The sequence below is a fragment of the Melopsittacus undulatus genome, chromosome 18 (genome assembly GCF_012275295.1).
Source record: "Melopsittacus undulatus isolate bMelUnd1 chromosome 18, bMelUnd1.mat.Z, whole genome shotgun sequence".
NCBI classification, from domain to species: domain Eukaryota; kingdom Metazoa; phylum Chordata; class Aves; order Psittaciformes; family Psittaculidae; genus Melopsittacus; species Melopsittacus undulatus.
In genome coordinates this window covers 480,397-508,376 of record NC_047544.1, presented here as the reverse complement: position 1 = coordinate 508,376, position 27,980 = coordinate 480,397, and the positions used below count along the sequence as shown (strand labels likewise).

At 60.3% G+C, this 27,980-nt stretch overlaps 2 protein-coding genes across 2 annotated transcripts; one reads left to right on the top strand and one right to left on the bottom strand.

Annotated features, from left to right (window-relative positions):
• The first annotated feature begins 302 nt into the window (after positions 1–302).
• SNRNP200 (small nuclear ribonucleoprotein U5 subunit 200) lies at positions 303–23,281 on the top strand. The gene is made up of 45 exons (XM_034070425.1): positions 303–347; positions 964–1,127; positions 1,718–1,889; positions 2,839–3,031; positions 3,244–3,299; positions 3,818–3,916; positions 4,642–4,794; positions 5,192–5,291; positions 5,464–5,600; positions 6,553–6,636; positions 6,832–7,005; positions 7,907–8,044; positions 8,168–8,323; positions 8,605–8,775; positions 9,437–9,630; positions 10,758–10,881; positions 11,696–11,845; positions 11,970–12,080; positions 12,580–12,711; positions 13,433–13,621; positions 14,002–14,199; positions 14,654–14,806; positions 14,887–14,967; positions 15,127–15,210; positions 15,835–15,941; positions 16,054–16,172; positions 16,318–16,472; positions 16,784–16,973; positions 17,637–17,810; positions 18,160–18,320; positions 18,464–18,691; positions 19,333–19,524; positions 19,603–19,781; positions 19,901–20,052; positions 20,227–20,335; positions 20,443–20,551; positions 20,818–21,007; positions 21,339–21,503; positions 21,677–21,798; positions 21,884–22,027; positions 22,113–22,289; positions 22,375–22,535; positions 22,621–22,702; positions 22,801–22,893; positions 22,986–23,281. Exons 1-45 carry the CDS (start codon positions 303–305, stop codon positions 23,127–23,129), a joined length of 6,411 nt encoding a protein of 2,136 aa, XP_033926316.1. The 3' UTR covers positions 23,130–23,281.
• Positions 23,282–24,051: 770 nt separating this feature from the next.
• On the bottom strand, positions 24,052–27,959 carry CIAO1 (cytosolic iron-sulfur assembly component 1). Its single transcript, XM_034070573.1, has 7 exons — positions 27,797–27,959; positions 26,878–27,026; positions 26,447–26,558; positions 26,267–26,355; positions 25,158–25,359; positions 24,535–24,622; positions 24,052–24,347 (listed from the first exon to the last, which is right to left on the bottom strand). Exons 1-7 carry the CDS (start codon positions 27,933–27,935, stop codon positions 24,116–24,118), a joined length of 1,011 nt encoding a protein of 336 aa, XP_033926464.1. The 5' UTR covers positions 27,936–27,959; the 3' UTR covers positions 24,052–24,115.
• Between the last annotated feature and the right edge of the window lie 21 nt (positions 27,960–27,980).

The window sequence follows — 27,980 nt, the reverse complement described above, 5'->3', positions numbered from 1 at the left end:
TCAGCCCGCGGACAGCCAATAGGATGCGGACGCGCCTTGCGCTAGCCCCGCCCACCCACAGCGCCCCCACGCTTTCCGAGCCTCAACCGTCAACCACTCAAATCCCCACCGCAACCAATCAGCGCGGCGGAAGGGAGGCACCGCCAGCCAATCAGAACGCGCATCTCCCTCGTCCTCCCGCCCCCTCCAGGTGCATGCTGGGAGCTGTAGTTCCGCGTCCCGGAAATACCCCTTATCGGTCCCACTTCCGCCTAGGCCGGAAGTTCCGCTGAGCGGCGGCGCGGCCTGCTCCCGGTGCAGCCATGGCGGACGTTACCGCCCGCAGCCTGCAGTACGAGTACAAGGCGGTGAGTGCGGGACCGGGGCCGGGGCTGGAGCGGGAGTGGGGCAGGTGTGAGAGCGGAGCGGGAGCGGAGCGGGCCCGGGGCCGGTGCGGGGCTGGAGCGGGGCCGGTGTCGGTGCGGGGCTGGAGGGGGAGCGGAACGGGGCTGGAACGGGAGCGGGGCCGGGGCCGGTGCGGGAGCGGGAGCGGGGCTGGAGCGGGAGCGGAGCGGGGCCGGTGTGGGAGCGGAGCGGAGCCGGGGCCGGTGTGGGAGCGGAGCGGAGCCGGGGCCGGTGCGGGAGCGGGGTCGCTGCGGGAGCGGAGCGGGGCCCGTGCGGGGCTGGTGGGGGCCGGAGCGGGAGCGGAGCGGGGTTGTTGGGGGAGCGGAGTGGGGCCGGGGCCAGAGCGGAGCGGGGCAGGTGCGGGTTAGGGTTAGGGTTAGGGTTAGGGGCCGGAGCGGGGTCGGTGCGGGAGTGGAGCGGGGCCGGTGGGGGCCAGTGCGGGGCTGGAGCGGGGCCGGTGCGGGGGTCCCGGTCCCTTTCATTAACGTCCAAACGGGTTTGATGGGAGGGGACCGGACCCCCGTGTGCCCCCCCCCCGTTCCCCGGTTCCCCGTCACTGCCTCCCCTCTCCCGTGGCAGAATTCCAACCTCGTGCTCCAAGCCGACCGCTCACTGATCGACCGGACGCGCCGGGATGAGCCCACCGGGGAGGTGCTGTCCCTCGTGGGGAAGCTGGAGGGGACCCGCATGGGGGACAAGGCACAGAGGACCAAGCCCCAGATGCAGGAGGAGCGGAGGGCAAAGTGAGTGGGAGCAAGGGGGGTATGGGAATGAATGGGATATGGGAATGGATGGGACATGGGAATGGATGCGGTATAGGAATGGATGGGACATGGGGATGGATGGGACATGGGGACGGATGGGGCATGGGGACGGATGGGGCATGGGGATGGATGGGGCATGGGAATGGATACAGTATGGGAATGGATGCAGCATTGTATGAATGTGGCATGGGAATGGATGGGGCATGGGGATGGATACGGTATGGGAATGGATGCAGTATTGTATGGATGAGGTATGGGAATGGATGCAGCATTGGAATGGATGTGGCATTGCAGTGGATGTGGCATTACAATGGATGTGGTATTTCTAACACAGCTTTGGTTGTGTTTAGTGCTCGAACTGTAGGGGTTTGGGAGGGTTTTGTAGTGGGAATGATGTGGTTGTGGGTGCACAGAACCGACCCAGCTGGAAGCTGCTGTCTTCATTTGCTGTCCATGTTGGGAAGTTATAATGGAAGTGAGCACTAAAAGGGCTGGATTTCTTCATTGATCACCTGAGAGAGCCTGGATGTGCTCGGAGTGACCATTCCCCTCCCTGCCCCTGTCCCCAGGCGAAGGAAGCGTGACGAGGACAGGCACGACATCAACAAGATGAAGGGGTACACGCTGCTGTCTGAAGGCATTGATGAGATGGTGGGAATCATCTACAAACCCAAAACCAAGGAGACCCGGGAGACCTACGAGGTGCTGCTGAGCTTCATTCAGGCTGCTCTTGGTGACCAGGTGAGGATGGGAATGGATTCAGAGGGAGATCAAGCCCTTGGGAGCTGTGAGTCTTTCTCTGGCAGCAGTGGGGTGGCTTTGCTTCATCAGTGCTGGTTTTGGGGCTTGGACGTGTTGTGATGGTGGTTTTGGGGGTTGCTGTGAGGGTTCTGAAATAAGATGGACCAACAGGATTCCCTATTTAATAGAGTCAAAGAATGGTTTGGGTTGGAAGGGAACTTAAAGCTTCTCCAGCTCCAACCCCTTCCACTGGAGCAGCTGCTCCAAGCCCCTGTGTCCAACCTGGCCTTGAACACTGCCAGGGATGGGGCAGCCACAGCTGCTCTGGGCACCCTGTGCCAGCGCCTCAGCACCCTCACAGGGAACAGCTTCTGTCTTATCTCCAACCTAAATCCCTCCTGTTTCAGTCTGAACCCATCACCCCTTGTCCCATCCCTACAGTCCCTGATGCAGAGCCCCTCTCCAGCATCCTTGTAGCCCCTTCAGACACTGGAGCTGCTCTGAGCTCTCCTCACAGCTTCTCCAGCCCCAATGTTCTCAGCCTGGCTCCATACAGGAGCTGCTCCAGCCCCTGAGCATCCTCGTGGCCTCCTGTGTACCTGCTCCACCAGCTCCATGTCCTCATGTTGGGACCCCAGCACTGCACACAGGGCTGCAGGGGGGTCTCACCAGAGCAGAGGGGCAGGATCCCCTCCCTGAGCTGCTGCTCACGCTCTGGGGGTGCAGCCCAGCACACGGGGGGGTTCTGGGCTCCAGCGCTCACTGAAGCTGGGTCATGGGGAGCTGCTCCTCACCCAACACCCCCAAGTCCTTCTCAATCACTTCTCCACCCAACCTGTGTCTGTGCCTGGGACTGCCCTGACCCAGGGGCAGGAGCTTGACCTTGTTGAGCTCCATGGGGTGTCCCTGGGCACCTCTCAGGTGTTGTATCCCTGTGCTCCCTTCCCAGCCACGGGACATCCTGTGCGGGGCTGCTGACGAGGTGCTGGCAGTGCTGAAGAACGAGAAGCTGCGGGACAAGGAGAGGAGGAAGGAGGTGGATCTGCTGCTGGGCCAGACCGATGACACCCGCTACCATGTCCTGGTGAACCTGGGCAAGAAGATCACGGACTATGGCGGAGACAAGGAAATCCAGAACATGGGTATGGGATGGCTTTGGGAATGGAGCAGGGCATGGGGTTGCTGCTGCTCCGGGGTCCTGTTTGCACTCAAGAGAACTGGGGCAGTTTTCAAGCCACATAACCAGGTTCTGTTCCTCTTCCCGATGCACTGAGGCATGGATGGGCACGTGGATCCATAACCCGTGCCTGTAATTCCCACATTCCCTGGTGAACAATCTCCCCTCTCCTTGCAGATGACAACATCGATGAGACCTATGGGGTGAATGTGCAGTTTGAGTCCGATGAGGAGGTAGGAGATGAGGGGCTGGGGCTGGCAATGGGGTTTCTGCCTTGTCCCTTTGATGTGAGCTGCTCCACAGGGACTGGGAACCTCAATCCCATTGGGAAGTGGGCACTGGATCACGCTGGGTTGTTAATGCTTCCTCAGGGAGGGTCTGTTGATGATCCTGCTCATCCCAGGCTTGTCGTGAGGCAGGATGCTGGGAAGCAGATGGTGACCTTTACATGTGGGGGGGAAACGTGACAGCCTGGGGGGGAAGGAGGAGCTGGAAGCGTCTCCTAGGAACGCTCCTGGGATTGTTCCTTGGAAGAGGCTGAGGGATGGGAGACAAATGGGAGGTGGTTGGAGGAGCTGCTGGCAAAGCTCTCTGGAGAGGAGAGCTCATCCCCTATGGTCATTACCTGTGCTCCTGGGGAAAGCAGGAGGCAGCTTCCCCTTGGGAACTGGTTGCCAAATTGTTCATCTTTAGCAAGGAAAATCTCCTTTGGGGTTTGTAAAAGCTGCTTCCTGCACTCTCCTTCCCACAGGAAGGTGATGAGGACATTTACGGTGAAGTGCGGGATGAGGCATCTGATGATGACATGGAGGGGGACGAGGCCGTCGTGCGCTGCACCCTCTCAGCCAATGTGAGTCCTTGAGGAGCTTGGGAAACGTGGTTTGGGGTTGTCTGGAGCAGGGGCAGGGAGGTAAATGGGAGCCTTGAAGCTGAACCCTGATCCAGCTGTGGGCCCATAACACCAGAGGGACTTGGAGCTGTTGGAGCGAGGCCAGAGGAGGCCATGCGGATGCTGCGAGGGCTGGAGCAGCTCTGCTCTGGAGCCAGGCTGAGAGAGCTGGGCTGGGGCAGCCTGGACAAGAGAAGGCTCCTGAAGGGGAGAGCTGAGAGCAGCTCCAGTGCCTGAAGGGGCTGCAGGAAAGCTGGAGAGGGGCTTGGGACAAGGGATGTAGGGACAGGCCAAGGGGAATGGCTTGAACCTGCCCAAGAGAGGGGAGACTGAGCTGAGCTCTGAGGCAGAAGCTGTTCCCTGTGAGGGTGCTGAGGCGCTGGCACAGGGTGCCCAGAGAAGCTGTGGCTGCCCCATCCCTGGCAGTGCTCAAGGCCAGGTTGGACACACGGGCTTGGAGCAGCTGCTCCAGTGGAAGGGGTTGGGATTGGAGCTGGAGGAGCTTTAAGCTCCCTTCCAACCCCAACCATCCCATGATCCATGGCTCTGGCAGCTGCACAGTTGCATCCATTGGTTCTCAGCTCCTCAGCACAGGCAGGGACCAGCCCCACACCCTCCCTCAGAGCACAAGGTCCCTGCCCTGCTTCCCCCCACTGGAAAATAACATCTTTATGGGGTTTCTTAAGCTGGTGGCATCGGGGGAGCTGATGAGCTCCAAGAAGAAGGATCTGCACCCACGAGACATTGACGCCTTCTGGCTCCAGCGGCAGCTCAGCCGCTTCTATGATGATGCCATCGTTTCCCAGAAGAAGGCAGATGAAGTCCTGGAGATCCTGAAGGTCAGTGCCCCCCGATGGCCTTGGAATCCTGCTCTGCCTGGAAGCAGGAATTGGACCCCACAATGCGTTAGTTACCTTCTATCAAAGGAAATGCAGCTGTGGATGTGCTGGGTTTGCACAGAGATAGATGGGTGCTGGGCAGGAATCTCCTTCCAGAGGGAAGGGCTTGGGGTTGTGTCACTGTTTGTGGGGAGGTCATCACCACCTGCATCCATTTCCCTGCTGATGGTGGTGCTGGGAGCTGGGATGAAGGAGAGGTGGCGACGATGGGGATGTCACCTGCAGCTGCATTGGGCACCTCATGGGGTGTAGCTGCTGTTGAGCTCCCCGAGCTTGGCTCCTTGGGCAGCAGGATTCCAGCATGGAGCTCATGGTTCCTCCCTTCTCCTCCTCCCAGACTGCAAGTGATGACCGGGAATGTGAGAACCAGCTCGTGCTGCTCCTGGGCTTCAACACCTTCGACTTCATCAAGGTCCTGCGGCAGCACCGGATGATGAGTGAGTGGCTTTAACCCTGGTGCTCTCTGTGATTCCAGCACAACCTGAGGCTTCTAAACTGCCCTCCATGGTGCTTTATGAAGCTTGGGCCTTGTTCTGTGCCTTCCTCCTTTTGGTTCAACCATTAACCCACCCCACAAACCTTTTCCATCCCTTTATTTCCCTTCTTCAGTCCTCTACTGCACTTTGCTGGCCAGTGCCCAAAGCGAAGCAGAGAAAGAGAGGATAATGGGGAAGATGGAGGCAGATCCTGAGCTGTCCAAGTTCTTGTATCAGCTGCACGAGACGGAGAAGGAGGATCTGATCCGGGTAAGGATGAGGGAGCCTCAGGAAGGGTGAGGAGGGATTGTGGGGTTGGGGTTTGCTGTGTGTGACTGAGGAGCCCCTGACTCAGCTGCAGCATCAGCTCTGTAGGAATCATTGCTTGGGTGATGCTGAGGGGGAGATGTGTGGGCTCTGAGTCACTCAGGCAGCTGCTTTCCCAGGGATGCCCATAGCTGCAGGCTTCACGTGTCCTGCTGGTGGTGCTGGGTTGGACCAGCACTGCCTCACCCTGGGCCTCATCCAGTTGAGCATCAGTGTAACAAGTGCAGGGTCCTGCCCCAGCACAAGCACAGCCTGGGGGAGCCTGCATGGAGCTACCTGAGGAGAAGGACTTGGGGTGTTGGGTGAGGAGGAGCTCAGTGTGACCCAGGACATCCAACTGTGGGGTAACAGCACCAGAGGGACCTGGAGCTGCTGGAGAGAGGCCAGAGGAGGCCATGGAGCTGCTGCGAGGGCTGGAGCAGCTCTGCTCTGGAGCCAGGCTGAGAGAGCTGGGCTGGGGCAGCCTGGACAAGAGAAGGCTCCTGAAGGGGAGACCTGAGAGCAGCTCCAGTGCCTAACGGGGCTGCAGGAAAGCTGGAGAGGGGCTTGGGACAAGGGATGTAGGGACAGGCCAAGGGGAATGGCTTGAACCTGCCCAAGAGAGGGGAGACTGAGCTGAGCTCTGAGGCAGAAGCTGTTCCCTGTGAGGGTGCTGAGGCGCTGGCACAGGGTGCCCAGAGGAGCAACCTCATCTGCTCATGTTTCCTTCACCAGCTCTCATGGCAGGACAAGTTTATGCCCTGCCCTTGGGGCCACTGGTTTCTAGTGCCAAAACTGATGAGTTTTGGTCAGGGGAGCACCCATACAGGGACACTGTGGTTGTGTGAGGCCATGGGGGTCTCCATGGAGGGGGCTCAGCTGCTCCTCCCCAGGGCTGACTCCTCTGCTCCCACAGGAGGAACGCTCTCGCCGGGAGCGTGTCCGTCAGTCCCGGATGGACACTGACCTGGAGAGCATGGACCTGGACCAAGGAGGAGAGGTAAAACCCTTGGGAATGCCCCAAAATCATCCTCAGGATGTGCCAGAAGAGACTTGAAGGGATGTGGGCAGGGAGAGACTGAGAATGAGCCCCTGATGTGCTCAGGAGGCACCTGCCCATTGGATGCAGTTGCTTTTCCCTTGGTCCTGGGCTGAAGATGCCAGGATGGGCTCTTTGATCCTTGTCCCTTTGCAGGCGCTGGCTCCTCGGCAGGTGCTGGACCTGGAGGATCTGGTGTTTGCCCAAGGCAGTCACTTCATGGCCAACAAGAGGTGCCAGCTTCCCGACGGCTCCTTCCGCCGGCAGCGCAAGGGCTATGAGGAGGTGCATGTCCCTGCACTGAAGCCAAAGCCCTTCGGCTCCGAAGAGGTGGGTGCCCCTGTGTTAGCACAGGGGGTGCTGAGTGATGAGGGGACTGATGCTGAGCTTCAACAGGGAAAGGGTTGGGTCCTGCGCTTGGGACACAACAACCCCTGCAATGCTCCAGGCTTGGGGAATTGTGGCTGGGAACTGCTCATAGGGAAGGAGCTGGGGGTGCTGATGGAGCTGAACATGAGCAGCTTGTGCCCAGGCAGCCCCCAGCACCCTGGCCTGGATCAGCACCAGTGCAGCAGCAGGGCCAGGGCAGGGATTGTGCCCCTGTGCTGGGCACTGGGGAGGCTGCACCTGGAATCCTGTGCTCAGCTCTGGGCCCCTCACTGCAAGAGAGACCTTGAGGGGCTGGAGCGGGGCCAGAGAAGGGAACGGAGCTGGAGCAGGGCCTGGAGCACAAGAGATGGGGAAGGGCTGAGGGAGCTGTGGGGTTCAGATGGAGAAGAGAAGGCTCAGGGGGGACCTGAGAGCAGCTCCAGTGCCTGAAGGGGCTGCAGGAAAGCTGGAGAGGGGCTTGGGACAAGGGATGTAGGGACAGGCCAAGGGGAATGACTTGAACCTGCCCAAGGGGAGACTGAGCTGAGCTCTTAGGCAGAAGCTGTTCCCTGTGAGGGTGCTGAGGCGCTGGCACAGGGTGCCCAGAGAAGCTGTGGCTGCCCCATCCCTGGCAGTGCTCAAGGCCAGGTTGGACACAGGGGCTTGGAGCAGCTGCTCCAGTAGAAGGGGTTGGGGTTGGAGCTGGAGGAGCTTTAAGCTCCCTTAACCCCAAAGCAGGCTGGGATCCAGAGACAACATGACCCTGCTGCTGCTCCCCAGGTGTTCCCAGTCTCTCCCCTGTTCCCTGCTGCCTGCAAGGTGCTGGCACAAAGGTGCTGAGCTCCATGTGTTCCCTCCCCAGCAACTGGTGTCTGTGGAGAAGCTGCCCAAGTACGCCCAGGCTGGCTTTGAGGGCTTCAAAACCCTCAACCGCATCCAGAGCAAGCTCTACCGTGCGGCACTGGAGTCGGATGAGAACCTCCTGCTCTGTGCTCCCACGGTACGGATCCGGCACGATGGCATCCCAAAGGATGAGCCAGTTTGGTGGCCAAGGGCCTGCTGGGGCTCATCCTGCACTGGGGACAAGGGGGGTCTGATGGCTCTGGCTGTGTTTGTGTTGCAGGGGGCTGGGAAGACCAACGTGGCACTGATGTGCATGCTGCGGGAGATCGGGAAGCACATCAACATCGACGGGACCATCAACGTGGATGACTTCAAGATCATCTACATTGCACCCATGAGGTCCTTGGTGCAGGAGATGGTGGGCAGCTTTGGGAAGGTAAGGAGAGGCTGGGTCCTGCCCTGCCTGAGCTGGGGACTGGGGAGGATGAGCTCCATTGGGGTGGCTTCCAGAAGGAGCTAAGCTTAGGCAGGAGCTGGTTGGGAGAGGATGAGTTTGGGCTGGTTTCATTATGGTGCAGGCTGTGCTCACCAGCATGGGCTGTGAAACCCATGGAGCTCTCCCAGTGCTTCACTGGGATGAGGCTGAAGCAGTCTGGGAGCATCCCAGGGCTCGGGAACACATGGATCCAATGTAACAGCCCCTGAGCTTCCTCCTAGCGCCTGGCGACCTATGGCATCAACGTGGCCGAGCTGACCGGGGACCACCAGCTCTGCAAGGAGGAGATCAGTGCCACACAGATCATCGTCTGCACCCCGGAGAAGTGGGACATCATCACCCGCAAGGGAGGCGAGCGCACCTACACCCAACTGGTGCGGCTGGTCATACTGGTGAGCAGGGCGAGGGCTGAGGGGGGGTGCTGAGGGGGGCTTGGGGTGCCCATCTGTGCATTCAGCACGTCCCTGATGCCTTCAGCATGTCCCTGGTGCCTTCAGCATGTCCCTGGTGCATTAAAGATGTCCCTGGTGCTTAGTTGTGGAGAGGCTCAGGCTTGGAATCACAATCATGGAATCATCCAGCTTGAAAAGACCTTTGAGAGCATCAAAGTCCAACCTTCACCCCAAGGCCACCACTAAAGCTTATTGTTCTACAGCCACCTGAAAGGGGGTTGTAGGGAGGTGGGGCTGGGCTCTGCTCCCAAGGAACAAGGGATGGGACAAGAGGAACCGGCCTCAAGCTGCACCAGGGCAGGTTTAGATGGAGCTGAGGAACAATTCCTGCCCCACAGGGTGCTCAGGCATTGGAACAGGCTGCCCAGGGCAGGGCTGCAGGCACCGGCCCTGCAAGGGTTCACCCCCCTCAGTGCCATGGGGCAGGGGTGGCCTTGGCAGGGCTGGGAATGGTTGGACTGGGTGAGCTGGTTGATTCCATGACTCTAACCCATGCGCTGTGGGCTGAGCCTCCACACAAGCAGGTCCACTAAGAACCTAACCCCCATATGCATTCAATGGGGCTGGTTGGAGGGGGGATAACACTGCTCCTCATCCTCAGGATGAGATTCACCTCCTGCACGACGACCGAGGGCCTGTCCTGGAGTCCCTGGTGGCCAGAGCCATCCGCAACATTGAGATGACCCAGGAGGACGTGAGGCTGGTGGGGCTCAGTGCCACCCTGCCCAACTATGAGGACGTGGCCACCTTCCTGCGCGTGGACCCGGCCAAAGGCTTGTTCTACTTTGATAACAGGTACAGGGCCAGCCTAGGAGAGAGCCTTATACAGAGCTGGGGATGTTCTGCCTCCGGTGGCAGGCGGCTGTCAGATGGATCCAGGGTCTCATCAGCTCTTTGGCCTTCTCTCAGCATGCAGTTGGCTCTTGCATGTGTTGCTAAATGTGTGTTTAGGACTGGAACAGTTAAATCCAGCCTCACAGTGTGTGCCAGGGCCCCTGCATTGTTGTACTTGCACAAAGACAGTGTGGAAAAGGCAAGAGTATAGAATCAGGAAATGGTTTGGGTTGGAAACGACCTTAAGATCATCCAGTCCCAAGCTCTGCCACAGGCAGGGACCCCTTCCACTGGAGCAGCTGCTCCAAGCCCCTGTGTCCAACCTGGCCTTGAGCACTGCCAGGGATGGGGCAGCCACAGCTGCTCTGGGCACCCTGTGCCAGTGCCTCAGCACCCTCACAGGGAACAGCTTCTGCCTTATCTCCAACCTAAATCCCTCCTGTTTCAGTCTGAACCAATCACCCCTTGTCCCATCCCTACAGTCCCTGATGAAGTCCCTCTCTACAGCATCCTCAGCCTGGCTCCATACAGGAGCTGCTCCAGCCCCTGAGCATCCTCGTGGCCTCCTGTGTACCTGCTCCACCAGCTCCATGTGCTCATGCTGGAACCCCAGCACTGCACACAGGGCTGCAGGGGGGTCTCAGCAGAGCAGAGGGGCAGGATCCCCTCCCTGAGCTGCTGCTCACGCTCTGGGGGTGCAGCCCAGCACACGGGGGGGGGTTCTGGGCTGCAGTGCACACTGAAGCCAGCTCCTGCTCAGCTCTCAGCACAGATGAGCTCTGCTGTAGCTGTGCTGCAGGAGCTGCTCGAAGGAAGCACAGAACAGGATCATTGCCATTCCCAAAACTCCACTTTTGCTTTCTGAGTGCGTGCAAAGCAAATGGATCCTGGGAAATGGAGCACATGTTACTGGTGCCTCCTGTTTGACTGGGCAGAACTGGAACCATCATCTCTCCGTGTAAATCAGGGCCCAGAGGACACAAATAGAACTTGGGAGCACAAAATACAGCATGTCTGTGGCAGAACCTTTGTGTCAGGGTTCCTCCATCCTTCTGCTCGTCCATGGACTTGTTCTTCCTTCCTTGCAGCTTCCGGCCGGTGCCTCTGGAGCAGACCTATGTGGGCATCACGGAGAAGAAAGCAATCAAACGCTTCCAGATCATGAACGAGATTGTCTATGAGAAGATCATGGAGCACGCAGGGAAGAACCAGGTCTGACACTTGTGGGGTTCAGTGGGAACAGCAGCAAGTTCCTGCCCCTGGGCTGGAGCAATTCCAGGCACAAACACAGGCTCAGGGACTGATGGAGCAGCTGGACAAGAGAAGGCTCCTGAAGGGGAGACCTGAGAGCAGCTCCAGTGCCTAAAGGGGCTGCAGGAAAGCTGGAGAGGGGCTTGGGACAAGGGATGTAGGGACAGGCCAAGGGGAATGGCTTGAACCTGCCCAAGAGAGGGGAGACTGAGCTGAGCTCTTAGGCAGAAGCTGTTCCCTGTGAGGGTGCTGAGGCGCTGGCACAGGGTGCCCAGAGCAGCTGTGGCTGCCCCATCCCTGGCAGTGCTCAAGGCCAGGTTGGACACAGGGGCTTGGAGCAGCTGCTCCAGTGGAAGGGGTTGGGGTTGGAGCTGGAGGAGCCTTAAGGTCTCTTCCAACCCAAAGCAGGCTGGGATTGATCCTGACACAATCCTGGGTCCTGGCTGTTGCTGTGAGCTCTTCCAAGCTGCTGTCACTGCAGAAACGCTGCAGTGGAGGAGAGGATGGGTTCAGGTGGTTGATGGTAGTCTAGAGAGGAAGGAAGAGGGCATTCATTCCTCCCTGTGCCAGGTGTCTGATCGAGGAATGACCTCTCCTTGTTAGGATGGGGGAGCTTCGGTGGTGATACCCCATCACAGCAGGAGTGCACAGGGTGCACAGGGCATCCACACTGGTCCTAGACACCTTCCCACCCTGAAGCCCAGGAGCAGGCTGGCTCCAGCATCTCTGCCAGCTGCAGTTCGGGTGATGTTCAACACCTCTGCTTGCTCAACAGGTCCTGGTGTTCGTTCACTCCAGGAAGGAGACCGGGAAGACAGCCAGAGCCATCAGGGACATGTGCCTGGAGAAGGATACCCTGGGCCTCTTCCTGCGGGAGGGCTCAGCCTCCACCGAGGTGCTGAGGACCGAAGCTGAGCAGTGCAAGGTAACCAGAGCTCTTCACACCCGAAGGTGCTGCCACTTTGGGGCAGTTCCATGGCTTCTCCTGCAGGATCTGCCCTTCCCCCTGGTCCTTCTCCAACCTGGAGCTGGTTGTGTGTGTGCTGCAGAACCTGGAGCTGAAGGATCTCCTTCCTTATGGCTTTGCCATTCACCACGCGGGGATGACGCGGGTGGACCGGACACTGGTGGAGGATCTCTTTGCTGACAAGCACATCCAGGTGGGCAGGAATTGGGCTCCTTTGGTTGGTGCTTCCCAAGGGAAACACTTGAGCCATGTTTTCCTATGGTGCTCTGGGGAAAATCAAGAGGATCCAGCCCTCATCCCACTCTTGTGGAGCTGGAGCCTGATGGAAGCAGGCTGGGATGCACATAAAGGAGCTACCAGCACTTGGCCAGGAGCAGAGAGGGCAGGAACATCTCCCCTGGCCCTTGCTGGGTGTTTAGAGGCCTGTCCCAGAGCAGGCTGCCTCCTCCACAGCTGCTTTGGGAAGCAGTGTCCTGGCTGCCTGTCAGTGGATGGCAGAGGGTTTGCTGAGGGGCATGCAGGGAGCTGGGCAAAGCTCTTGCTGCTTTACCTGAGCTCTGCTGAGCTGCTGGGGCAGTCACAGCCCTGCTCCCTTTTGTGCATGTCTCTAATGTCAGGCCTAGCATTTGAGATCCCCTTTTGCCATAGGAATTGGTTTCTCCCTGGCTCTGATGGGTGTTTTGCTCCTGCAGGTGCTGGTCTCCACAGCCACACTGGCCTGGGGGGTGAACCTCCCTGCTCACACTGTCATCATCAAGGGGACGCAGGTCTACAGCCCTGAGAAGGGGCGCTGGACCGAGCTGGGGGCTCTGGACATCCTGCAGGTGAGCTCCTGCTCATAGGGGCTGCCAGGATCCAGGGCAGGGGTTTGCTTTTCCCACTGAGGCACAGCCAAGCTCTGCTTGTGTTTGCTCTGGGAAGCTGCTCCCTGTTCCAGCCTGAAGCTGCTGCTCTGGGCTCAGCCCTGGGAGGGCACAGGGGAAGCAGATCAATAGAAGAGGGCAATGATTCCTCTGTCAGTATCTTGCTCAGACACATCTGGGATAATGCTGGATCCCTGAGAACATTGGGGCTGTTCAGCCTGGAGAAGCTGTGAGGAGACCTCAGAGCAGCTCCAGTGTCTGAAGGGGCTGCAGGAAAGCTGGAGAGGGGCTCTGCATCAGGGACTGTAGGGATAGGACAAGGGGTGATGGGTTCAGACTGAAACAGGAGGGATTTAGGTTGGAGATAAGGCAGAAGCTGTTCCCTGTGAGGGTGCTGAGGCGCTGGCACAGGGTGCCCAGAGAAGCTGTGGCTGCCCCATCCCTGGCAGTGCTCAAGGCCAGGTTGGACACAGGGCTTGGAGCAGCTGCTCCATGGAAGGGGTCCCTGCCTATGACTTGGAACTGGATGAGCTTTAAGGTCCCTTCATCCCAAACCAGTCTGGGATTCTGTGTACATTCCAGCAGGGATTAGCAGCAGGCTGAGCAGTGAAGCCCCAGGACACAGCATTGAGGAGGAATCCCAAGGTAAAAGCTTTGTTGTTTTGCTGACTTCCCATTTCAGATGCTGGGCCGTGCTGGGAGGCCTCAGTACGACACCAAAGGAGAGGGGATCCTCATTACATCCCATGGTGAGCTGCAGTATTACCTGTCCCTGCTCAACCAGCAGCTCCCCATTGAGAGCCAGATGGTGTCCAAGCTCCCAGACATGCTGAATGCAGAGGCCGTGCTGGGCAACGTCCAGAATGCCAAGGTGAGTGGGAATGTTTGCTGTGGGAACTGCAGGGCTCAGAGGATGGGTAGTGGTAGGGAAAGGGGTGGGAGCAAAGAAACCTGCAGCCTTTGGTGCCTGGGGGGCAAAGCTTAAAGAGCTGTGCTATGGCAGCGGTTGGAGCTGGAGGAGCCTTAAGGTCCCTTCCATCCCAGGCCAGGCTGGAATTCTGTGTTGTATGTACTTCCTTCACCTTTCCCTGGTGCTGGACACCAGGTGTGTGTGGGGCTTCCATGTGGGATATGGCTGGGCTCAGCCTCCTGTGTCCTACACCAGTGCTTGGAGCGCTGGGATCCAAGCCGGAGCGGTGTCCCTGCATGCTGAGGTCCATGAGCTCTGAGGGCACGTGGTTGTTCCCTCAGGATGCAGTGAACTGGCTGGGATACACCTACCTGTACATCCGGATGCTGCGTTCCCCCACTCTCTATGGCATCTCCCACGATGACCTGAAGGGGGATCCGCTGCTGGACCAGCGCCGCCTGGACCTGGTGCACACAGCAGCCCTCATGCTGGACAAGAACAACCTGGTCAAGTACGACAAGAAGACAGGGAACTTCCAGGTGCGACAGGAGCAGGGAGAGGCATCCCATGGGTGAAACATGGATCCCAGGGATGCTGCATCACTGGGACCTGGGCACGGCTGTGGGTCCTGGGGTAAAACCTGAGCCTCAGCATCGCTGCTGTGGTTGCTGCTGTATCTTAACCATAAACTCCATGGTGTGGGGCTGTACCCCCAGAACGTGAGCAGCAGCTCAGGGAGGGGATCCTGCCCCTCTGCTCTGGGGAGACCTGAGAGCAGCTCCAGTGCCTAAAGGGGCTGCAGGAAAGCTGGAGAGGGGCTTGGGGCAAGGGATGTAGGGACAGGCCAAGGGGAATGGCTTGAACCTGCCCAAGAGAGGGGAGACTGAGATGGGATCTTGGGGAGATCTTCCCCCAGTTCCTCCTCACCCCCTGTCCATGCCATCAACTGGTGCCTTCTGCTGCTTCACCGTGGCTCTTGTTGTCCTCTGTCAGGTGACAGAGCTGGGCCGCATCGCCAGCCACTACTACATCACCAACGAGACCATGCAGACCTACAACCAGCTCCTGAAACCCACGCTCAGTGAGATCGAGCTCTTCCGGGTGTTCTCCCTGTCCTCCGAGTTCCGGAACATCACCGTGCGGGAGGTCAGGAGCTGGGGCTATGGGGGGTGTGGAGCACACCCTGGGAGCTCCATCCTCACCTCTCCCACCTTGGATCCCTGCAGGAGGAGAAGCTGGAGCTTCAGAAGCTGCTGGAGCGCGTTCCCATCCCAGTGAAGGAGAGCATAGAGGAGCCCAGTGCCAAGGTGAGCTCTGCCTCCACCTCAAGGGGATGTCTTAGAGATGCTTCTTGTTCCTGCTTGAGTGCATTGTCCTGCAGCCTGATCCCTGCTCATCCCTTCTGCCCCTCCATGAGTCACAGTCGTGTGGGATCAGCACTGAGACCCTCTCATCTCCTTCCCCAGATCAATGTGCTCCTGCAGGCCTTCATCTCCCAGCTGAAGCTGGAAGGCTTCGCTCTCATGGCAGACATGGTGTATGTAACCCAGGTGAGGGAGGAAAGCTGCTGGGGCCTCTTCCCAGTCAGGGCTGTGCAGCCCAGCCCTGCTTCAACTGGTCCACAGCTCTGAGGTGCAGTGGGTGCATGGAGGTGGCTTTGGAAGTAACCGGAGCTGGGAGTGCTGAGGTCTCACTGCTGCCAGGGTGGAAACTGGGTCTTCACTGGGGCCTCCAGTTTGTCATTGGAATAATCCAGCTGTAGAGCACTGCAGTGTAGCCATAGGAACCTCCACATTCCCCAGGGTGGGAATCCTGTAATTGCTCCTCCTGGGGGAGTTTAGGATGAAGGATCTTTAATTTAGTTCCTAAAAGGGACTTAGATGGGGAAAGACTTTGGCCAAGGGCTTGCAGGGACAGGCCAAGGGGAATGGCTTGAACATGCCCAAGGGGAGACTGAGCTGAGCTCTTAGGCTCTTCCCTGTGAGGGTGATGGGACACTGGGATGGATGGAACAGAGCAGCCCCATCCCTGGCAGTGCCCAAGGCCAGGTTGGAGCCAGCTCCTCCATGGCAGAGCTTGGAGCCGGTTCCTTCCACCCCACACTTCACTTGTCCCATGGAGCTGTGGGGCATAGGGGGGGCTGGGCCTGGCTCTCAGTGCTGCTCTGTCCCCAGTCTGCTGGGAGGCTCATGAGGGCCATCTTTGAGATCGTCCTGAACCGAGGCTGGGCCCAACTCACCGACAAGACCCTCAACCTGTGCAAGATGATCGACAAGCGCATGTGAGTGTGGGGCTGGAGGCTGCAGCAGCTTCCATTGTCCCCAATGGGGTTGGCAGTGTGGGGAGCCTGCTCTGCAGGCCCCAGCTCTGAGCTGTGTCCCGGTGCCATGCAGGTGGCAGTCCATGTGTCCTCTGCGCCAGTTCAAGAAGCTGCCCGATGAGGTGGTGAAGAAGATCGAGAAGAAGACGTTCCCCTTCGAGCGGCTCTATGACCTGAACCACAATGAGATAGGTACCAAGGGACAGGAGGAGATGGCTCATTCCTGGGGGGGGCAGGAGCTTCGCCCTGGTTCCTTCCTGCTTCTTGGAATGCCTGTTTGGGATGGTGACCACCCCATTGTCTGTGGGTCCTTATGGTGGCACCTTCCTCTTCGCAGGGGAGCTGATCCGGATGCCCAAGATGGGCAAAACCATCCACAAATACGTTCACCTCTTCCCCAAGCTGGAGCTCTCGGTCCACCTGCAGCCCATCACCCGCTCCACGCTCAAAGTGGAGCTCACCATCACTCCTGACTTCCAGTGGGATGAAAAGGTGAGCTCCATAAACACCATAATGGGAATGATGGTACTTGTGGGGCCATCCTGACCCTCTCAGTGCCTCACTCTGTGGGGTGTCCTCACTTTGTGTGAGGAGCTGCTGGAGCAAACAGCACATCCCTGTCCCAGCCTGGACAGGTTCTGGTTCTGCTTCTGGTGGTTCATCAACCCTCGGTGATGGGGTTGGATGGAGGGATGAGGCCAACTGCAGCTGCCTGTGCTTAGCCATGGTGGGGGATTCAGTGGGGTCTGGCCCCTGGAGGTGTGGAAGGGGGAGCAGGGAAGGTAACTCCTGCCCTCCCTCAGGTGCACGGCTCATCCGAGGCCTTCTGGATCCTGGTGGAGGACGTGGACAGTGAAGTGATCCTGCACCACGAGTACTTCCTGCTGAAGGCCAAGTACGCGCAGGACGAGCACCTGGTCACCTTCTTCGTGCCTGTGTTCGAGCCTCTGCCCCCCCAGTACTTCATCCGGGTGGTGTCCGACCGCTGGCTCTGTGAGTCCCTGCAGCAGCACTGGGCACACACTGGGGCTCTGGGGGGGGTGCAGGAGCCTGCGGCTGGGGTGCAGATTGATGAGAGCAGGGAGGGGATCCTGCCTGTGGTGACCCCCCTGGAGCCCTGATCCAGCACCGGAGGGACCTGGAGCTGTTGGAGCGAGTCCAGAGGAGGCCATGGAGCTGCTGCGAGGGCTGGAGCAGCTCTGCTCTGGAGCCAGGCTGAGAGAGCTGGGCTGGGGCAGCCTGGACAAGAGAAGGCTCCTGAAGGGGAGACCTGAGAGCAGCTCCAGTGCCTAAAGGGGCTGCAGGGAACCTGGAGAGGGGCTTGGGACAAGGGATGTAGGGACAGGCCAAGGGGAATGGCTTGAACCTGCCCAAGAGAGGGGAGACTGAGCTGAGCTCTGAGGCAGAAGCTGTTCCCTGTGAGGGTGCTGAGGCGCTGGCACAGGGTGCCCAGAGCAGCTGTGGCTGCCCCATCCCTGGCAGTGCTCAAGGCCAGGTTGGACACAGGGGCTTGGAGCAGCTGCTCCAGTGGAAGGGGTTGGGTTTGGATGAGCTTTAAGGTCCCTCCCAGTATGACCCAGGCTGGGGTTCTGTGCTGCCTCCATGGGGACAGCCCCATGCTGCTCTCAGGGCTGACAGATCCCATTCCTGTCCCAGCCTGTGAGACCCAGCTGCCTGTTTCCTTCCGACACCTCATCCTGCCCGAGAAGTATCCTCCTCCCACTGAGCTGCTGGACCTGCAGCCCCTGCCCGTGTCTGCCCTTCGGAACAGCGCCTTCGAGAGCCTCTACCAGGACAAGTTCCCTTTCTTCAACCCCATCCAGACCCAGGGTGGGTTTTGCCTCTGCTCCCCTCCTCCAGGCTGTGTCTCACCCCTCCTGCCCCTCTCAGTGCCTTCCCCATGTGTGAAGGGGTTGGATGCAGGGATGGAGCAACTGAAGCTGCCCTCTCCATGCTTCTGTACCTGGGCTTAGCTGGGATGGGGAGGTCACACTTGGGAGCTGCTCTGCCAGCCTGGAACCTCATTAGCTCAATGGATCCTGTGCTGAGCTCTTACCCAGCCCTTCCTGTAGCTCCTCCTTGTGCAGGCTGTGTTTTCCCTGCCTCTTCCCTGAGCTTACATAGGAATCCATGTGGATTGTGCTCACCTGCTCCCATTGCCTTGTCTGCCCATCCCCAGTGTTCAACACAGTTTACAACAGTGATGACAACGTCTTTGTGGGCGCTCCCACCGGCAGTGGGAAAACCATTTGTGCTGAGTTTGCCATCCTGAGGATGCTGCTGCAGAACTCAGAGGGTCGCTGCGTGTACATCACCCCTATGGAGGCTCTGGCAGAGCAGGTGAGGCCCTGGCCTGGGTCCCTTCCTCATCCCATGGGATGACTCCAGACTGTTCAGCAATGGCCTCTCCAAAGGAGCCTGTGGCCTGTCCCTGTCTGTGTCTGTGTAGGGATGTGCAGGGTTTGTTCTGTCGCCCTTGGCAGGTCTTCCTGGACTGGTATGAGAAGTTCCAGGAGCGCCTCAATAAGAAGGTGGTTCTGCTGACGGGTGAGACCAGCACCGACCTGAAGCTGCTGGGCAAAGGGAACATCATCATCAGCACCCCTGAGAAGTGGGACATCCTCTCCCGGCGCTGGAAGCAGCGCAAGAACGTCCAGAACGTCAACCTCTTCATCGTGGATGAAGTGCACCTCATTGGGGGCGAGAATGGGGTGAGCTGCTGCCCATGGCACTGGTGCTGCCCATGGTACTGCTGCTGCCCATGGCACTGCTGCTGCCCCTGGCACTGCTGCTGCCCATGGGACTGCTGCTGCCCATGGCACTGATGCTGCCCATGGGACTGCTGCTGCCCATGGCACTGATGCTGCCCATGGGACTGCTGCTGCCCGTGGGACTGATGCTGCCCGTGGGACTGATGCTGCCCATGGCACCGATGCTGCCCATGGCACCGATGCTGCCCATGGCACTGATGCTGCCCATGGCACTGATGCTGCTCATGGCACTGCTGCTGCCCATGGCACTGGTGCTGCCCATGGGACTGATGCTGCTCATGGCACTGCTGCTGCCCATGGCACTGCTGCTGCCCATGGGACTGCTGCTGCCCATGGCACTGCTGCTGCCCGTGGCACTGATGCTGCCCATGGGACTGCTGCTGCCCGTGGGACTGATGCTGCCCATGGCACTGCTGCTCCCCATGGCACTGATGCTGCCCATGGCACTGCTGCTACCCATGGCACTGATGCTGCCCATGGCACTGCTGCTGCTCATGGGCTGGGGAGGGCTGGTTGCTCCCTTAGGATGCTCAGCCCTGGGGTCCCCATGGCTGAGCGCATCCATGTTCCCCCTCATGCAGCCGGTGCTGGAGGTCATCTGCTCCCGCATGCGCTACATCTCATCCCAAATCGAGCGTCCCATCCGGATCGTGGCGCTGAGCTCCTCTCTGTCCAACGCCAAGGACGTGGCACACTGGTTGGGCTGCAGTGCAACCTCCACCTTCAACTTCCACCCCAACGTGCGCCCCGTGCCCCTCGAGCTGCACATCCAGGTCAGGCTTCGGGCCCCATCCTTCCCTTCCCCTGGTGCTGGCTGAGCCCAGGGCATCAGCACCAGCTCCTCTCTGCAGGGCTTCAACATCAGCCACACGCAGACCCGCCTGCTGTCCATGGCCAAGCCTGTGTACCACGCCATCATGAAGCACTCACCCAAGAAGCCGGTCATCGTCTTCGTGCCGTCGCGCAAGCAGACGCGGCTCACGGCCATCAACATCCTCACCACGTGTGCCTCGGACATCCAGAGGCACCGGTACTGCTGGGGGGGACCCTAAAGGGCTGGTTGCTGGGCTGTGGGGTCACCGGTGATGGGAAGTGGTGTTCCTGAGGTGGGATATGGAGCTGGCTCCTCAGGGCTTCCTCTGCCCCCAGGTTCCTGCACTGCGCAGAGAAGGATCTGGTGTCCTACCTGGACAAGCTCAATGACAACACCCTGAAGGAGACACTGGTCAATGGGGTGGGTTACCTGCACGAGGGGCTGACGGCTGTGGAGCGGCGCGTGGTGGAGCAGCTCTTCAGCTCCGGTGAGTGGCTGGGATGGGGACACAGCACATCCAACAGCCTGAGCCCACAATGGGGAGCCCAGACCCCCCTGTGTGCTGAGCCCCATCTGCTGGAGCCCCTGACCCCCACATCTGCCTCCCCCTGCTTCCCGTGCCCCACAACATCGCTCTGAGCACTGTCCCCGTGCTCTGCAGGTGCAGTGCAGGTCATGGTGGCCTCCCGCAGCCTCTGCTGGGGCATGAACATCGCTGCTCACCTCGTCATCATCATGGACACACAGTACTACAATGGGAAGATCCATGCGTGAGTGCCCATTGCTTGTCCCACTCCCATAGGGCAATTCCTCATCTGGAATCACTGTGGTGCTGGCAGCTTCCCCCAGAGCCACATTAACACTCCCTGTGTCCCAGGTATGTGGATTACCCCATCTATGATGTGCTGCAGATGGTGGGTCATGCCAACCGCCCGCTGCAGGACGATGAGGGTCGTTGTGTCATCATGTGCCAGGGCTCCAAGAAGGTGGGTGAGGAGCACGGCAACGTTTACAGCTGTGGGCATCCGGATGCTGCTCCCATGGTGCTGGATGAGCCCCGAGCTCTGGTGCCTGGGGCTGAGGGGTTAACCCTAGGGGTCGGGGTTAACCCTAGGGGTTGGGGTTAACCCTAGGGGTTGAGGTTAACCCTAGGGGTTGGCATTAACCCTAGGGGTTGGGGTTAACCCTAGGGGTTAGGGTTAACCCTAGGGGTTGGGGTTAACCCTACCCCTCTGCTCCTGCCCCAATGCAGGACTTCTTCAAGAAGTTCCTGTACGAGCCCCTGCCCGTGGAGTCCCACCTGGATCACTGCATGCACGACCACTTCAACGCCGAGATTGTCACCAAGACCATCGAGAACAAGCAGGATGCTGTGGATTACCTCACCTGGACCTTCCTGTACCGCAGGATGACACAGAACCCCAACTACTACAACCTGCAGGGTGAGCAGAGGCCTCTGCTGCCACCAGAGCCTGTCCCTGGGCTGGGGAAGGCTCAGGCACAAACACAGGCTGAGACCCCACACACAATGTTTGCATCTGGGGCAGCACCACAAGAGGGACATGGAGCTGATGGAGCTCAAGGGCAGGTTGGACACAGGGGTTGGAGCAGCTGCTCCAGTGGAAGGGGTCCCTGCCATGGGGCAGGGGTTGGAGCTTTAAGGTCCCTTCCAACCCAACCCATTCCAGATTCCATGATGTGGGCATGGAGGATCCTGGCCTCAGGCCTCTCCATGCTGTTCTGTTTGTGATCCCAACGCTGCTGCACCCACAGGTGTGTCCCACAGGCACCTCTCGGATCACCTCTCGGAGCTGGTGGAGCAAACCCTCAGTGACCTGGAGCAGTCCAAGTGCATCAGCATCGAGGACGAGATGGATGTGGCTCCTCTGAACCTGGGCATGATCGCTGCCTACTACTACATCAACTACACCACCATCGGTGAGGGCTCCTGAGGGGCAGGTACCACACAGCTCCCTGTGCTGTGGGTGATGGGGAGAAGGTGTTGGCTGCACAGAACCCTGTCCCTTAGCACACAGCTTGCCTCCAATGCCCCTCTTACACCCAGGGTTTGATGCTCTCTGCTTTCCCCTCTCCCCCCCTGCCTTCCCCAGAGCTCTTCAGCATGTCCCTCAATGCCAAGACCAAGGTGCGAGGCCTCATTGAGATCATCTCCAGTGCTGCTGAGTACGAGAACATCCCCATCCGGCACCATGAGGACAACCTGCTGCGCCAGGTCAGCACCACCACCTGGGGCCTGGTGCTGTGGGATGGAGCCAGCACCCGCTCCCCATTGATGCCTTTCTCCTTCCTCCCCATAGCTGTCCCAAAAGGTGCCCCACAAACTGCCCAACCCCAAGTTCAACGATCCCCACATCAAGACCAACCTGCTGCTGCAGGCTCACCTGTCCCGCATGCAGCTGAGCGCTGAGCTGCAGTCGGACACTGAGGAGATCCTCAGCAAGGTACAATGGGGATCCCACCGGAGCCGCATCCCTGTTGTGGCATCACCACCTCCTCACCCAACCCCATCCCATCCCTCCCATCCAGGCCATCCGGTTGATCCAGGCCTGTGTGGATGTGCTGTCCAGCAACGGGTGGCTCAGCCCTGCACTGGCTGCCATGGAGCTGGCGCAGATGGTGACCCAGGCCATGTGGTCCAAGGATTCCTACCTCAAGCAGCTGCCTCACTTCACCTCCGAGCACATCAAGCGCTGCACGGACAAGGTAAAGCTGCAGGGGGCCCCTGTGGGTCCTCCCATTGCTATGGGGTGGGGGGGACGGACCCGAGGGCTGAATCTGCCCCTTGCAGGGTGTGGAGAGCGTGTTTGACATCATGGAGATGGAGGACGAGGACCGGAACGCGCTGCTGCAGCTCTCAGATGTGCAGATCGCAGACGTCGCCCGTTTCTGCAACCGCTACCCCAACATTGAGCTGTCCTATGAGGTGGTGGAGAAGGAGAGCATCCGGAGGTGAGGCTGGGTCATGGGGGCCCCTCGGTGCTGTGGGGCTGCTGTGGGGCTGCTCTGACCCATAGCGCTCGGCTCTGTCATGCAGTGGGGGGCCGGTGGTGGTGCTGGTGCAGCTGGAGCGCGAGGAGGAGGTCACTGGGCCTGTGATCGCTCCCCTGTTCCCACAGGTAAGAGCTGAACCCCAACCCTGGTGACTTGGGGGGGGGCAGGATCCATGGGGGGTGTTCCCTGTGCCCCCATCCCATTCACTCCATGCCCCCCCCAGAAACGTGAGGAGGGCTGGTGGGTGGTGATCGGCGACTCCAAGTCCAACAGCCTCATCTCCATCAAGCGCCTGACGCTGCAGCAGAAAGCCAAGGTGAGGGGGTTGGGGGGCAGCCCCACACGTCTGGGGCTGAGGGGTCTCCCCACGGTCACCCCCAACACCGACTCTGCCCCTTCCCTGTGCAGGTGAAGTTGGATTTCGTGGCTCCGGCCACAGGGACCCACAACTACACCTTGTATTTCATGAGCGATGCCTACATGGGCTGCGACCAGGAGTACAAGTTCAGTGTGGACGTGAAGGAGGCTGAGAGCGAGAGCGACTCTGACTGATGTGGGGCGAGGAGCCCCCCACAGGTTGTGCCCCACATCCATCACCCCCCCCCTTGTGTTTTCCCTGTGTTCTCCTTGGATTTGTTTCATTTTCTATGGAATTGATGCTGTGTACAGTGCGTTTTTAGCTGGAATAAACCTTGAGCCCCACATTGCCCTTTGTGCTGGGCCTGGGGTGGGAACAGGGGAAGGGGGAACAGGCACAGCCCAAGGATGCTCCCAGCTCTGTGCCTGGTTAAGCAGAGCCTGGATGGGAGCTGGGCTGCAGCTGTGGTGCCACCACATCCACCCTGTGCCACTCACCCTGTGCCACCAGCATGGGAAGGAGATGGAAGCTTTGGCCAGAACAGGGATGGACACAGTGAGAGGTGCCCAGTGCAAGGGACTTGGGGGTGTTGGGTGAGGAGCAGCTCCCCATGACCCAGCTTCAGTGAGCGCTGGAGCCCAGAACCCCCCCGTGTGCTGGGCTGCACCCCCAGAGCGTGAGCAGCAGCTGAGGGCGGGGATCCTGCCCCTCTGCTCTGCTGAGACCCCCCTGCAGCCCTGTGTGCAGTGCTGGGGTCCCAACATGAGCACATGGAGCTGGTGGAGCAGGTACACAGGAGGCCACGAGGATGCTCAGGGGCTGGAGCAGCTCCTGTATGGAGCCAGGCTGAGGATGCTGTAGAGAAGGACTTCATCAGGGACTGTAGGGATGGGACAAGGGGTGATGGGTTCAGGCTGAAACAGGAAGTTCAGGTTGGAGATAAGGCAGAAGCTGTTCCCTGTGAGGGTGCTGAGGCGCTGGCACAGGGTGCCCAGAGCAGCTGTGGCTGCCCCATCCCTGGCAGTGCTCAAGGACACAGGGGCTTGGAGCAGCTGCTCCATGGAAGGGATTGGGGTTGGATCTGGATGCACTTTAACCTCCCTCCATCCCAAACCATTGTGGGATCCATGTTTTATTGACCCCGGAGCAGCCCCAGCTCCATCCCCATCCGGTGCCGCGCTCAGCACCCCTCAGGCCGCTGGTACCTCCAGAAGGCAATGTCTCCATCATCCCCACATGATGCCAACAGCCCTGGCTCCGTGGGGCTCCAGGCCACGCAGTTCACGTCCTGCGCGTGCGCCCGCGGCACATGCGCGGCCAGGCTGAAGCTGGGCTCAGGCCCTGTGCTCTCCTCGAACACCCGGATGGCATCATCACCGCAGGCTGTGGCCAGTGCACCGGTCAGATGGCACCTGTGGGGCAGGGTCCGTGTCACCACAGTGCAGGGGCAGGGATGGGGCTGTGGGGATGCAGCAGCCACGGATGGGGCCGCAGGGATGCGGTGGCCACGGATGGGGCCGCAGGGATGCGGTGGTCACGGATGGGGCTGCAGGGATGCGGTGGCCACGGATGGGGCCGCAGGGATGCTGTGGTGCTCACCAGGCCACGTCGTAGATGGTCCTCGTGTGGTACCCGGACAGGTTACAGATGCACTTCCAGGTGGGATCTGTGCTGCTGCAGGCGACCCCTGGAGGTGCGGGCACAACCTCAGCTCCCTTCTGCTCCCTTCCTATCCCTTCCCATCCCTGCCCACTCCAGAGCCATTCCCACTCATTCCCTTCCCTGCCTGCTCTGTTCCCTCCCTGCTCTGTTCCCTCCCTGCCTGCTTTATCTCCTTTCCCTTCCCTGCCCACTCTTTATCCCTCCCTGCCTCTTTCCTTTCCTGTTTGCTCTTTCCCCTCCACTTCTCTTCCCATCCCTTCCCACTCTTCCCCTCCCTGCCCACACTTTATCCCTTCCCTGCTCTTCCCTTCCCTTTCCTGCTCTTTTCCTTCCTCTTCCCTGCCCATCCCTTCCCTTTCCACTTTCCCCTCCCTACCTTCTCTTTCCCATCCCTTCCTGCTCTGTATCCCTCCCTTCCCACTCTTTACCCTTCTCTGCTTGCTTTTACCCTCCTCTTCCTTTTTCCTCCCCCTCCCTTTCTCTTTTCCCTTCCCTTCCCATCTGCTCCCCCTTCCCCATCCCTCAGCTCCGGTTCCCGGTTCCTGGTTCCCGGTGCTCACCATGCTGGTTGCCAGGCCGGTAGCTCTGCCACACGCGCACAGTGCGGTCATCACTGCAGGATGCCAGGCGCTCACCGCTGCGGTCGAAGGCCACACTCCACACGGTGGATTGATGCCCCTCCAGTGTGGCACAGCACACCCAGTCATCCTCCTCCTCCCGGTACAGCTTCACTGTGTCATCATAGCTGGCTGAGGCCAGGAGCTGAGCCGGGAGCAGAACCATGGGGAACAGCTTCAGCATCACCCGGTCCAACTGTTCCTACCCCTGCCCCATGGCACTGAGAGGGGTGAACCCTTGCAGGGCTGGTGCCTGCAGCCCTGCCCTGGGCAGCCTGTTCCAATGCTGAGCACCCTGTGGGGCAGGAATTGTTCCTCAGCTCCATCTAAACCTGCCCTGGTGCAGCTTGAGGCTGGTTCCTCCTGTCCCATCCCTTGTTCCTTGGGAGCAGAGCCCAGCCCCTCCTGGCTCCATCCTCCTGCAGGCACTTGGAGGGAGCCATCAGGTCCCCCCTGAGCCTTCTCTTCTCCATCTGAACCCCCCAGCTCCCTCAGCCCTTCCCCATCCCTTGTGCTCCAGGCCCTGCTCCAGCTCCGTTCCCTTCTCTGGCCCCATCCAGCCCCTCAAGGTCTCTCTTGCAGTGAGGGGCTCAGAGCTGAGCACAGGATTCAGGTGCAGCCTCCCCAGTGCCCAGCACAGGGGCACAATCCCTGCCCTGGCCCTGCTGCCGCACTGGTGCTGATCCAGGCCAGGATGCTGGAGGCTGCCTGGGCACAAGCTGCTCATGCTCAGCTCCATCAGCACCTCCAGCTCCTTCCCCATGAGCAGTTCCCAGCCACAATTCCCCAACCCTGGAGCATTACAGGGGTTGTGGTGGCCAAAGGGCAGGATCCGACCCTTTGCCTGTTGAAGCTCATTACTCCATTCACCACCACTCTTTGGGCTCTGCTGTCCAGTCACATCCCATTCCCATTTTCCTCCCCTCCATTCCTGCTCTTCCCACTTGCTGGGAGCCAAGGGGAGATGGTGGAGGTGAACAGGGCCAGGGCACCACTCTCCAGCCCCATTCCCAGCACTGGGATAGGCCCTGCATTGGGAACGGGGCTCATACCTCCTGGTTTGGGTGCCACACCACGTGCTTGACGTCCTGCGTGTGTGAGTTGAGGACACTGACGCACTCATACTCCTCCTCCTCATCCACTGCAGAGCAGAGCCTGAGGCAGTGACACAGACCGGGCCTGGGGGGGCCCCCATTGTGTCCCCCCCCCATAACCCCCAATGCTCCCCTCACCTTCCCAGACCCAGACGCTTTTGTCACGGCTGCAGGTGGCCAGAAGGGTGCCCGAGGGGGCCCAGGCCACTGACTTCACCTCGTTCTCGTGCCCCTCCAGCGTCGTGATGCACTGCGGGGCACAGGACATGGAGTGGGCACTGGGGACATGGGGAGGGACTGGGGGGCTTGGGGAGGGACTGGGGGGCTTGGGGAGGGACTGGGGGCTTGGGAGCATGGGGGATGTTGGGGTGCTCGGGGGGGACACGGGTTGGAGGGCACAGAGGGATGCTGGGGTCATAGAGAGGGTTGGGATCACAGGGTTATTGGGGTACAGAGGGGTTGTGTGAGGCACAGGAGGGTGTGGGGCAGATTGGGGACCTCGAGGGGGCACACGGGGTCTATGGGAAGGATGTGGGGGTGCCAGGTTGGGGGTCAGGAGGGGTCCCCACCTCGAAGCCATCCTCTTGCTTCTTCCAGATGCAGGTGGTGGCATCGAAGCTGGCAGACGCCAGGTAGTTCCCGCATGGGGACCAGGCCACCCTGCGCACCGTGCGCTGGTGCCCATCGCTCAGCACGGCACGGCACGACCACTGCGGGCCTGCGGGCACGGCGCGCCTGACGTCACCGCATGGACACGCCCCCAAACATAAGCTCCTCCCACGAACCCCTCTGGCCACGCCTCCTACTCAGCCACGCCCCCTTCCCACACTCAACCCTGCCCTCATCGTACCGCCTGGCCACGCCCCCAAGCAAGGCTCCTCCCACGTTCTCTTATGGCCCCGCCTCCTTATCAGCCACGCCCCTTTCCCTACTTAACCCCGCCCTCATCGCACCGCCTGGCCACGCCCCCATCAACCCTCCTCCCACGTTCCCCTGGCCCCGCCTCCTTCCTCAGCCACGCCCACTTCGCTCCGTACACCAATCATACCCCGCCCTCTTCCTCCCAGCCCCGCCCCCTCGCCGCAGCTCTCCCCGCCTCCCTCCGTGCATCTCGCCATGCCCCTCCCGTAAGCCCCGCCCTTTCTTCCCGGTAGGCCCCGCCCCCTCCCTCGCCCCGCCCCGGTTCCGCTCTCACCCTCCCTGCCCCAGACGCACACGGACCGGGGCACGTTCCCCTCTGGCTCCGCCTCCTTCTCAGCCACGCCCCCTTACCCCCTCGACCCCGCCCTCATCGCACCGCCTGGCCACGCCCCCAATCTAAGCTCCTCCCATTGTCCCTCTGGCCCCGCCTCCTCCTCAGCCCCGCCCACTTCGCTCCATACACCAATCATAGCCCCGCCCTCTTCCTCCGTGCCTCTCGCCCCGCCCCTCCCGTAGGCCCCTCCCTTCCTTCCCGGTTGTCCCCTCCCCTCCCGGTTCCGTTCTCACCGTCCCTGCCCCACACTCGCACTGTCCGGTCCCCCCCGCAGGACGCCAGCAGGCCCCCCCCGGGGCTCCATGCCAGGAACCAGCACCGGGCCTCGGGGTGCGCAGACACCCGCTCCAGCAGCTCCAGCGCCTCCTTCATCGCCCCGCTCCGGAAGCGGCGTCACCGCGGCGGAAGCGGAAGCGG